This window comes from Henckelia pumila, chromosome 4, assembly GCF_033568475.1.
Source record: "Henckelia pumila isolate YLH828 chromosome 4, ASM3356847v2, whole genome shotgun sequence".
Taxonomy (NCBI): domain Eukaryota; kingdom Viridiplantae; phylum Streptophyta; class Magnoliopsida; order Lamiales; family Gesneriaceae; genus Henckelia; species Henckelia pumila.
This window is the reverse complement of record NC_133123.1, coordinates 11,669,809-11,682,428: the sequence shown is the minus strand read 5'-3', so window position 1 is coordinate 11,682,428 and position 12,620 is coordinate 11,669,809. Positions and strand designations below refer to the sequence as shown.

General features: G+C 42.4%; 1 protein-coding gene across 1 annotated transcript; it reads right to left on the bottom strand.

Annotated features, from left to right (window-relative positions):
• Positions 1-11,646: 11,646 nt before the first annotated feature.
• Positions 11,647-12,620, bottom strand: LOC140860485 (uncharacterized). The gene is made up of 2 exons (XM_073263496.1): positions 12,348-12,620; positions 11,647-12,270 (listed from the first exon to the last, which is right to left on the bottom strand). The coding sequence occupies exons 1-2, from the start codon at positions 12,618-12,620 to the stop codon at positions 11,647-11,649; spliced, it is 897 nt and encodes a 298-aa protein (XP_073119597.1).

The following is a 12,620-nucleotide window of genomic DNA, read 5'->3' as shown; positions in this document are numbered from 1 at the left end:
CTAGAGGTAATCTCTTGTATACAGTGGAGGATGGCATCGTTCAGTACCGTGGTAGGATGTGGGTACCGAACGTCGATCAGTTGCGAGCTGAGATTTTGACAGAGGCTCACGCATCTCCGTACTCCATTCACCCCGGAAGTACGAAGATGTACAAAGACTTGCAGCTATTGTATTGGTGGCCCGGTATGAAGAGTGACATCGGGAGAGTGGTGTCAGAGTGCTTGACTTGTCAGCAAGTCAAAGCAGAGCATCAGCGTCCAGCAGGACTTCTTAGACCTCTCCCCATTCCGGAATGGAAGTGGGAGAACATTTCGATGGACTTTGTGGTTGGCTTACCGAGGAGTACCAGAGGGTGTACAGCGATTTGGGTGATTGTGGATAGACTCACCAAGTCAGCTCATTTCTTGCCGGTAAGGATTACATACACTTTGACACAGTATGCAGAGCTTTACATCAGAGAGATTGTTAGACTGCATGGCATACCAGTGTCTATTGTGTCAGACAGAGATCCGAGATTCACCTCAGCATTTTGGAAGAGTCTGCACACAGCTTTGGGAACTAGGCTTTTGTTCAGTACAGCATTTCATCCCCAGACAGATGGCCAGTCTGAGAGAGTGATCCAGGTTCTCGAGGATCTTCTGAGAGCTTGTGTTATCGATTTTCGAGGATCTTGGGAGACTAGACTGCCTTTAGTGGAGTTTACCTATAACAACAGCTTTCAGTCGTCTATAGGTATGGCTCCATATGCAGCACTTTATGGGAGGAGATGCAGATCTCCGGTGCATTGGGATGAGGTTGGTGAGAGGATTTTGTTGGGTCCGGAGATTGTGCAGCAGACAGCTGACATTGTGACGCAGATTCGAGACAGGATGAGGACAGCGCAGAGTCGGCAGAAGAGTTATGCCGATGCCAGACGACGCGATTTGGAGTTCGCAGTAGGTGATCACGTATTCTTGAAGGTGTCACCTATGAAAGGAGTAGCGCGTTTTGGACGCAGAGGCAAGCTTAATCCGAGGTATATAGGGCCATTCGAGATCTTGGAGCGAGTTGGCACGTTGGCCTATCGTTTAGCTCTACCTCCAGGGCTAGCGGCAGTGCACAACGTTTTCCATGTATCCATGCTTCGGAGATATGTCTCCAATCCGTCGCATGTGTTGGATTTTGAGCCCTTACAGTTGCCACCAGATCTTGTTTACGAGGAGAGACCAGTGCGGATTTTGGCTAGAGAGGAGCGGAGGCTTAGGACGCGGGTCATACCGATGGTCAGAGTCCAGTGGCTGAATCACTCGGAGGAGGAAGCTACTTGGGAGACCGAGGAGGATATAAGGACTCGCTACCCGGAGATGTTCGGGTAAGTACTTTAATTTCGAGGACGAAATTCAATTTAAGGGGGGGAGAATTGTAACACCCGGTATTTTTAATTACATAAATCCGCCTGCATAATTAAGATATTTAATTATTTAAATTTATGATTTATGGGTTAAATAATTATGTGAATTATTTGTGCATGATTTAATTTATTTTTTTAAGCATTTAACCCATAATTAGTAATTTTTATGATTGTTAGTATTTTAATTATTTGATCGCGTAGACGGGACCGTGGACGGACGAGATGACAACTTTCCACCCAAATTATTTTATGAGCCTTTTTAGAGCCTTAAAATATTATTTTGAGTTTTATTATCTCAAAATTTTAAGTATTTAATTTTATTTAATTTTAGGAGTCCATTTTTATTCAAATTAAGCCAAAATATTGACTTTTTATTATCTTTAAAATTCCCTAAAATTATTATTTCGAGATTTTATAATATTTATGTTAGTATTATTATTTTTAAAGTTGGGATTATTTTAATTATGTTATTATCTTCCTATTTTAATTATTAAACCATTATCTACCTAAAATAATCCCCAAACCCTACGCCATTCTCCTAGCATCAGCCGCCTACCTCCCCTCCATTCTCCATATTCTTCATCAGATAGCATTCTCCAAGGACTCCATAGCCTCAATTCGTGTGGTTTTCAAGCCGAGTCATCGTCCCGTCGTCCCGGAACCGCCCCACGCTCGTGTTTTCTCGTCATCTTCGGTGAAAGGCATGATTCCTTCTCTTAATTTCGTGCCATATCAGTATAATATGTGGGTATTGTGTATGCATCAAAAAACTTTCAAAAATTTTCAGAAAAGTTTCGGCCATCATGAAATTTATGGCTTGTAGTGTGAGTTTGATTGTCATGCTCATGTTTCTTAGCCATGGGTGTGTCTAGGCTGCTGGACAGGGTCCCTAGGATGTCTAGGGAGAGTCTAGGCTCGATTGGCTCGGACGGTTCGAGCCAAAAGAGCCCAGAAATTGAGCTGGTTCGTTTCTGCCTCTCCAAGTGCGCAGAACAGGGTTTCAAGGAAGGGAGCTTCGTTCTCCTTCCTCAGACCACGGTTTAGGGTAAGGCCGGTTGGGTTAGAACCCCATTTGAGTTTTCTAAGTTTTTGCAGAAGGTTGCATGGGCTTTCGTGGTCGGAGCTTCGAGGACGAAGGGTTTTCCCGCAGCTGCTCGGGTCTGCGCGACAGTGCAGAAGGGCCGGGTTGCAGGGCTTCGTTCTCACTCCATAGTCGACGGTTTGGGCTGGTTCTTGGCTTGTTGGAAAGGTCTGGATGTGAGCTAAGTCCTAGGGGTGGTGCTCCGGCCGGTGGGTGGCCGGAGCATGGCGGCCGCCGGCGTTCTTTGCAACTGCTCGTGGCCGCAGCAGTGCAGGGAAGAGGGTGATCGAGTTGGGGCTTTGGGAGTGGTTCCGGGTCGGGTCTTGGGTCCGGGTCGGGGCGGTTAGGTAGTGGGTCGGGTTAGTGAGTTCGGGTCCGAGTTTGGTGGGCCGGGCTCGAGTATTTTATTTTTAAAGTATTTTACAAATTTATGTGTTTTTGGGTCAAATAAATTGAAATAAAATTATTTGGACTCCCAAATAATTTTATTTGGACTTTTAAAATTTTAATTAAGTTAGTCCATTTATTTTATGGGCTTTTGGGCCCATAAAAGTTAATGGGCCAGTCTTTGAGTTTTTGGGCCCAATGGGCCAGTTTAAGTGTTATTGGGCTTAGTGTAATTTTAATGGGCTTTATTAATTTAATTGGGCTTAGAATAATTATTTGGGCTTAAAGTTTGAAATAATGGGCTTAAGTATGTTAATGGGCCAGATTTAAGTTAATGGGCTTGTGTGTAGGGCCAGCAGTCCAGGACCATCCATGAGAAAATTTGCATGTGTCCTGAATATATATTTAATTATTTATATGCATTTAAGTTATTTTAATATTTATATGTTAGTAAGAAATTAAATTAAATATATATGATGGACACACATTTTATTCAAGTACATGCATTCATGAAATAATATTTTATGCGTGATTTAATGTTTAAGTTGAGCAATAAAAATATTTTATGTTGGAAGTTGAAGTAGTGTGACAATTTAAGGGGGATTCGTCCCCATATGATTGAAGGGCAGTTTACTGCCAATTTAAGAGGTGATTCGTCACCGGCCACGTACGTAGGTTTCCACGCTGATCAGTATTTAATGTATGATTTAAGGTTACACTACGGATACAACCATGCTATGTTAGAAAATAAATTGCTCAATAATGTTATGTATTATGTTATGTATTATGTTTATTTAATTAAGTTATGTTATGAAATTTTTAAGCATGCTCATTCATGTATATGTATGTATTAGTATTAAATTGGTTTAAATTATTTTAAACCCTTGTTATGTTAGCATGTTGGGCCTCTAGGCTCACTACACTGGTATGGTGCAGGTGAGTACGTTGAGGATGACGTTGTACCCACCGGAGGCGAGGACGTATGAGCATGCATGCAGTGGCCCCGTGACCGTGAAATATTCTGAGTCGCTATGCATGTGATTGTTCTTGTCAGCATGATACATTTTTATTATTTGTCAGTGGTTGTGAGTTTAGAATATTTTATTAACTATTTTCAGTGCATGCAAATTTTATACATTTTATTTATGCAGTATTTTTTTAATTAAATGTTTGACTCAGATATTTATTTTATTTTTAAGAATGCATTTTTATTTAAGTATTTATTTGTTTATTTATTTAGTTATTTTAAATCTTTTTATTCTGTTCATATACGTATGGGCGTATATGTACAATACTTTATTTAGTAAGTAAGTATAAAAAAAAAAAAAAATTTTCCGCATATTTATTTATTAATTATAGAGTTAGGGTCGTTTCATAATCGGTCTTAGGAGAATTTTTGTCTATTATAAAAAACTAAGAGAGTCAATATGAATGTAAATCATTAATTACTTGGGTAAATTTGATAGCATGATAAGTGATTTACACCATTAATTGATTATACGGAATCGTGAATTCAAATTTTATTTGTAGTTTATGAAAAAAAAATTCCCAAAAATACTAGGGAGTCAAATGATTGCTATTATCATTATTTAATAACAGTGAAGATGGCTTTAAATTTAGGTCTTCCTATCCATAAATGCTAGTAATTCTCTTTGTACAACAATATTAAACAAGATGCGTGCATTAGATTGATTCCCGTGAACAATTTTTTTTTATTAAATCAAGTATTTATGTATAAATAATTTAGAGATTATATATATCAGAGAAATGCTCATATATATATATATATTATAATTAATTAATTAGAATAATTATTTAAGCAAAGATAGTTTTTTGTTCGTTTACGGAAATGTATCGGTACGTGTCGATATTTGAATAGTAGTATCAACTAGTCTGGAAGATTACACACGGTGTTGTAAAGTATTAAATTTCAAGATTTTAAAATTCTGATTAACTAATGATAATGATAATAATCATATAAAGAGCCTATAGGTACCTTGCTTGTATTAAACTCCTACCTACTTTTGCATCAAATTTCTTCCCTTTTAAGCGAAATTTGAAATTTCAAATAAATATGTCGCACCTTAAATTGGAACAGCAAATTTTTTATAAAAGTTGAAAGCGCCAGAAGTACACGTCTCCACTAATTATACACGAAATGTTATTAGTTACACGTAATCACATTGACAAGTGACACTTTTCATGATTCCTTTGTTATCTTATTCCTTAATTTTGTAGGTGGAACAAAGGGTAATTTAAAGAAATAGTAGCTAAGGGGACACAATTACACGTTTTGTCACTTACAACGAGGCCAAAAAATAAAGTTGTTTAGTAGACGTACACACACACATATACAATACAGCATCTTATGTCTATGCATTATGCACTTGCGTGCATGTATATGTGATGGGTATAAATATATTTTTAATATACTTATAAATATAAATAAATAAAATGGTTCAATTTGCGAGAATAATATTTTTAAAAGGACTAATTCTTAAATTTAGAGTAATTTGCATTTTTGAAGTCTAGGAGGGTTAATGTGCGATTTAGCTTAATTTTGCCTATAAATAGAAGTAAATCTCTTCATTTCAAGGTATATGACTCTTGAGCCTACAAAAGCTCTCTGCTCTCCTATTTTGTGTGGAGGTGATCGCTGACTTGAGCGTCGGAGGGTTTTCGCCGGGTAACCACCCGGCGCCTCTAACGTGTGTTCGTGAATCAGGTGACAGCCCAAAAGAAAGACGTGCGACTTTTTCAGGTGATCATAGAAGCAGGAGACCAGGAGGACGTACGACTTCCTATTTTATTTGCTGAATAGGGACATAATTATTTCGCCCGCATCAGATTGGCGCCGTCTGTGGGAAAGCCACCTATCCACTAGAGATGCAAACGCGATCACATGCCACCCGTAACACTGAAGGTGGACGGGAGCTCCCGCCTCCTAACCACCCGCCTCCTAACCACCCGCCGCAAGAGGAGTTTCTGATCACCCCAAATGCCTTGAAATCCATGTTGGAGGAAGCTGCCTCACGTGCGGTCGCAGAGGCCATGACACATTTTTTGGCAACGCAACAGCATAACTTGGAAAACAATCCAAATGTAAATGGTGAATTGCCTCCTCCTCAACACCAAGAAAGGAGACGCACACTAGAAGAAGAAGTTGGAACGAACAGGGTACCAAACCCCAGTGCAAGAAGGGAAACAGTGCTCCATGAGGAGGAGGTAAAATAGCCACGGGCCCGTGCGCCCCGGAATTCGGACTGAGGAGAGAGGAGAAAGTGCTCTAGCAATCTTACCGGCCCGGCGTAGCCCATTCACTACTGCTATCTTAGCCGAGGTACTGACAGCTGGAGTGAAGATAGCAAGTCTGCCAGAGTACGAGGGTTCAGGAGATCCTCAGGATCATTTCGACAGGTTTTATGCAAAAGCCGATCTATATGACTTCAGTGATGCCGCGTACTGCAAAATCTTCCGGACTACGCTGACTAATCGCGCACTGGCGTGGTTCAATAAACTCCCAGCAGGAAGCATTGCAAGCCTGGAACAACTTACTCAGCGTTTTCTTCATCAGTTCTCCATTAATCGAAAATACCCTAAGACCGCATCATACCTATTCTCGGTTGTGCAAAAATAAGGAGAGAGCTTGAGAGAGTATGTGCAGCGTTTCACTCAGGCTGTTCACGAAGTCCCACATGTCAATCATGATCTCTTGGCAGGAATTATGAAACAAAACCTCCGTCATCGAAAGTTTAAGGAATCCATAGCGGGAAAACCCCCAAGCACCTTGGAAGAATTACTGGAAAGATCCGAGAAGTATATACGCATTGAGGAGACTATTGAACCACGATATTTAGGGAAAAGAAAAAGAGAAGAAGAAAAACCAAGAGAAGGCCGAAAAGAAGAGAAACGAGGATTCCAAGGCCCTCGTCTTCAGCAGGTACCCCTAAATGCACGCTTGACTGATATATTGGTGGTTGCGGAAAAGCAAGGTTTGCTGCAACCTCCGAGGCCAATGAAAGACAACCCAAAGCAACTGAAATCTGACAAGTATTGTCACTTTCACAAAGACAAAGGACATTCTACCGAAGACTGTTATAGTTTGAGAACATAAATAGAGAAGCTAATCAAACGTGGTTATTTAAAAGACTTCGTGAGTAAGTCTCACCACCAACAATGAGACAACAAGACTTATGAAGACCGCCGAAACAGAGAACCCCCAAAGAATCATGAGAAGCAAGGAATGCATAATGGATATTTCCATGAGAACATGCCGACCGGAGGGGTTATCGCTGTTATAACCGGGGGACCAGCTTGCGGAGATTCAAATAGAGCAAGGAAGACTCTTCTGCGTAATGCTTCTAGGGGGAATCACTGTCCTCACCCTAACCAAGCCCAAGTCGTGTGTGAAATATCGAAAATATCAAAAGAAATGACATTCACTGAATCAGATAGGGAATACCCTTTAGTTGAGCACAATGACGCATTGGTTGTCTCCGCTACAATATCCAACTTCTGGGTGAAAAAGATGCTGGTTGACTCAGGCAGTTCAGCAGATATCATTTTTCTTAATGCGTTTGTTAAAATGGGGATAGACAATGCACAGCTAACGCCCATCAGCACCCCTTTAGTTGGATTTTCTGGAGAAGTAGTGGAAGCACTAGGATAGATCACACTTCCTCTCTCGCTAGGATCGTATCCGAGAAGAGTTACAAAAATGATAAAGTTCTTGGTAGTAAATGCATCCTCTGCATATAACGTGATACTGGGGCGCCCGAGTCTAAATGTGTTCCAAGCCATAGGATCAACCTATCATATGAAGTTGAAGTTTCCAACGTCAGAAGGAGTTGGAGAGGCTGTTGGTGATAGCAGGTTGGCTCGGGAGTGTCATGCTAACATCCTGCGAGACCCAGCCAATTGCAAGAAAAGGTCAAGGGTGGACGAGATACAAATCAGAAGAAAAGGCATCCACAGACAGATGAGCCCAAAAATGATAGAATACATACTATCGATAGTGAAGTCGAGAAATTAAAACACTTAGAGGCAACCGAAGCGCTCAAAAGAATAGAAGTAACTCCAGGAAGTCCCGGTAGAACTCTTAAGATTGGAACGGAGATGCCTGCTGAAGTAGAACAGATGATAACAACGTTCCTCAGGGAAAATGCAGATGTATTTGCCTGGGAAGGTGAACCCTTACCAGGAATACCTCATGAGTATGCCCTCCATCAACTTAATGTGGACCCCAGGATAAAGCCAGTAAAGCAAAAGAAACGATCTTTTGGAGCAGAAAAGAACAAACATATTACGGTCGAAGTAGAAAAACTGGTGAAGACCAAATATATCAGGCCAGTCTCCTATCCCGAATGGCTAGCAAATGTGGTGCTTGTTCCCAAACCCGGAGGTAAGTGGCGTCTATGCATAGACTTCACCGATTTAAACAAGGCTTGCCCCAAAGATCTTTTTCCCTTGCCACGAATCGACTTGTTGGTTGATTCCACCGCCGGATGTGAGTTGCTCAGTTTTTTGGATGCTTATCAAGGGTATAATCAGATAGGGTTAGCTCCTGAAGATCAAGAAAAAGCAAGCTTCATTACTGCCTTTTGGATTGAAAAATGCTGGGGCCACGTATCAAAGATTGGTAAACAAAATGTTCGAGAAATTGATCGGGCGGAGTATGGAGGTCTATATCGATGATATGTTGATAAAAAGCGTTATAGCTCTCAAGCATGTGGAAGATCTCAAAGAATGTTTTGAGATATTGAGAAAATACAAAATGAAGTTAAACCCCGAAAAATGTGCTTTTGGGGTTCGAGGAGGAAAATTCTTAGGATACATGGTTTCCCAGCGAGGAATAGAGGCGAACCCTGAGAAAATTAAAGCAATCCTAAGCATGGCGCCCCCCAAAAGCATAAAAGGGATGCAGGAGTTAGCAGGAAGGATGGCCGCCTTGAACCGTTTTATTTCCAGATCGGCTGACAGGGGGTTGCCATTCTTCAAAGTCCTAAGGCAGGGAAAAGGTTTTCGTTGGACCGAAGAATGTCAGCATGCTTTCGAAGACTTAAAAAAGTACTTAGCAGCATCACCATTGCTCGTGAAACCAAGAGACGGAGATACCCTTTTACTCTACTTGGCAATATCGACTGAATCAATCAGCGCAGTTCTGACGGTGGACAAGGAACGAGAACAAAAACCCGTGTACTACATAAGCAAAGTACTGCAAGGCGCTGAGCTCCGATACACTAACATCGAGAAGTTGGACTTAGCATTAGTGGTGGCAGGAAGAAAGCTGCGCCCCTACTTTTTATCCCACCAGGTGGTCGCACTAACAAATCACCCTTTGAAGAGAATATTGTCCAGCCCAGAGACATCTGGAAGGATGACCAAATGGGTCGTCGAGCTAAGTGAGTATGGGATTGAATATCAGCCGCGCCCCGCCATTAAAGCACAAGTTCTAGCAGACTTCATAGTAGAAATGGAAACCAATGGCGCAGGAGTTTCAGCTCCCACTTGGGCAATCCACGTAGATGGATCCTCCACGTCTGGAGGGAGTGGAGCAGGAGTGTTAGTAGAGAGTCCACAGGGAGATCAGTTCCAGTACGCCATCAAATTTCAGTTTCCAACATCAAACAATGAAGCAGAATACGAAGCACTTATCATGGGAATAGAACTGGCTTTAGCGGCAGGGGCTGAAAAGCTGATCGCCTATAGCGATTCACAACTCATAGTCAATCAAGTTCAAGGGAACTATGAAGCCAAAGAAGATAGTATGAAGGAGTACTTATCAAAAGTGAAGGACCTTTTTGTTCGTTTAGAGAATTTTGAAATCAAGCAAATTCCTCGAGCTGAAAATGAAATAGCAGATCAACTGACCAAATTCGGCAGCTCCGCGACAGGAATTAGTAGCAGGAAAATTACGTTCATCACGTGTGATAAAAAGGGAATAGGAACTGGAAGTCTTAACATCCTGTGTGCGAATCAGGGTGAGCCAAGTTGGAAGGATGAAATCATCAAGTACCTGTCAGAAGGAGAACGCCCCCCAGAGCAGGACAAAGCAAGAAAGCTTAGGGTAAGAGCCGCTCGATTCACTTTAATAGACGGAGAACTGTACAAGAGGGGGTACTCTCAGCCGTACTTGAAATGTCTTGCACCTGCTCAGGCAGACTACGTACTCAGGGAAATCCACGAAGGAATTTGTGGAAACCATTTGGGAGGCAAAGCGTTGGCTGGAAAAGCACTCCGACAAGGATACTTTTGGCCTACGATGAGGCAAGATGCGCTCGAGCTAGTAAAACGATGTAGGCCGTGTCAAGAACATGCTAATATTCAGCATCTACCAGCTACACCGCTTCAACCACTCGAAAGCCCATTGCCTTTTGCTCAATGGGGAGTGGACCTAGTAGGGCCTTTTCCTCTTGCTGCAGGGCAAAGAAAGTTTCTCATCGTAGCTGTCGACTACTTTACTAAATGGGTCGAAGCAGAGCCACTTGCAAAAATTTCTGAGAAAGAGGTGATTAATTTCCTATGGAAAAATATAGTTTGCCGATTCGGAATTCCGCGAGCACTAGTGTCTGACAATGGCACTCAGTTTTCCGGTGCCAAGTTGAGGGAATGGTTCCTAGGACTGTCCATCCAACAATTCTTCACTTTTGTCGGGCATCCACAAGCCAACGGACAGACCGAAGTAACCAATCGAACTATCCTGCAACATATCAAGACTCGAATTGGGGAGGCCAAGGGAAAATGGGTTGACGAACTACCCAGTGTCCTGTGGGCATACAGAACCACTCCGCGAAGCTCGACAGGAGAATCTCCGTTCAGCCTGGCCTATGGGGCCGAAGCCATTGCCCTTGCAGAAATCGGAGAAGAATCACTAAGGATAAAACATTACAATGCAGAGGGAAACGAGCAGGATTTACGGGCATCTCTAGACCTTATTGAGGAGCTTAGAGAAGGGGCAGCAGTACGAGCCGCAAGGCACAGAGCATGGATGTCAAGGGCATATGACCACCGAGTAAAACAACGAACTTTCCAGGTAGGAGACCTGGTAATGAGAAGAGCAGATGTCCTACACCCCGTAGGAAAGCTGGATCCAAAGTGGGAAGGACCATATAAAGTAATCAAAATAGCCCGAGAAGGAGCTTATCGCCTTCAGCATTCAAACGGGAAGGTGCTGCCTAGAACATGGAATGTGGCAAACTTAAAGAAATATTTTCAGTAACTCATAGCTGCTTTTCCTTTTTAGCTAAGCAACAAGAGTAATAGTTCCGTAGTTGTAATACGTTTTCATATAAATAAAAGTTTTTGTAAAAGCATCGCATCATGCTTTCTCCCTTCACAAAACTACATGAGCAAATCACGCATGTTTATTCACTTAAAAGCATTTTTAATCGTCACTAAACCCTGGTCGTCAAAAAACAGGTCACCTAAAGCATAAGAGGCCTGGCCAGCCCAGCTAAGGTACTTTGACACTGTAAGAGGTCAAGACGAATAGGAAGCCCCCACCACCCATGAGGTAGGTGTACGCTTTTCCAAGAGACACGACAAACTTTGGAAACCTGATCAATTTCCAAGTACTAGCGAGAGTATAACAATAAGGAAATATTTCGAAGCAAACATAAAATAAACCAAGATATATAGCAGAGTATAACAAAAACCAGCTCCAAAAAACAGACACAAAGTATAAAAACATCGGAATATCGCTCTCGCAGGAGCTGGAAAGAGACTATAATAGAAATTCCAAAAAACGCAAAATCGTTTAAAGGACAACTCTCTACACATGAAATAAATATCATGGAACACCAGGAGCATCATCTTCCTGGAGGGAGTTCAAAGCCTCTATAATCTCGAAGTCACCAAAATCATCAAGGGGCGCAGATACCCTCGGCATATCAGTCGGTCCCATGTCCGGATCTGGAAAACCAGGGCCAATCATCTTGACCACATTCTCCGAAACATGCTGCTCGCGAAGAATCCGGCGGCTCTCAAGTATCAACTCATCATGAATCGCATAGGCACGCCGAAAAACTTCCTCCTCAAAAGCAGCGGAGGTGCAAAACGATTCAACAGCCCTCTCCTCCAAACTCCTCTGCAACTGCAACCCCGGAGGGGAGGACAAAAACCCAGCTCCAGTCTGCACCTCAGTATAGTGCCTCTCATAAAGAGCACTAAGCTCAGAACGAAGAGTCTCCCCCTCCTTTTCCTTCACACCAAGCTTCTCCGGCCACTGACGGAGTTCTTCCTTAATGCTAGCATTCTCCCCTCCCAAACGAAGAATCTCTTCCTTCGCCCTAACCTCCGAAGCTTCAAGGCGAACAACATCTTCCTTCAGTTTGGCCAACTCCTTCAGAATCTTAGCCTCATCAGCCCGAGCCTTGTCTTCTCGAGCCTCCAGAGCTCGTACAGCGGAAAAAATCTGAAGTCAATAGAGAAAAATAAATAAGAACCTTATTGATAATATCAAGATAAGAAAAATAAACTCTTCAAGAATACCTGACAAGAGCCAAGGGCAATAGAGTGGTGTAGGATCGAAGAGGATCGAGGAATCAAATGGTTCAAATCATGATCCCCTACTACCTTGGCCCCCCGCCTAAGGCCAATCTCAAAATCACTAGAGTCCCAGAAGGACTCTGCACCATCCCTATTCACCCCGTCAAGAAGCAAGGGGTGTGATCTCGCTTTCCTCACCGAAGAGGATGAAGCCTCCCGAAGTTTCTTCGTAGGATCAGCAGGAAGGACTTCACCCCCTTTTTTACCCTCCTCCAT

Excerpts from the sequence above, each read along its gene's own strand:
- LOC140860485 (XM_073263496.1), bottom strand. The coding sequence starts at position 12,620 with ATGGAGGAGGGTAAAAAAGGGGGTGAAGTCCTTCCTGCTGATCCTACG. Across the intron at positions 12,271-12,347 it reads TTGCCCTTGGCTCTTGTCAG|ATTTTTTCCGCTGTACGAGC; the intron begins GTATTCTTGAAG and ends TATTGACTTCAG.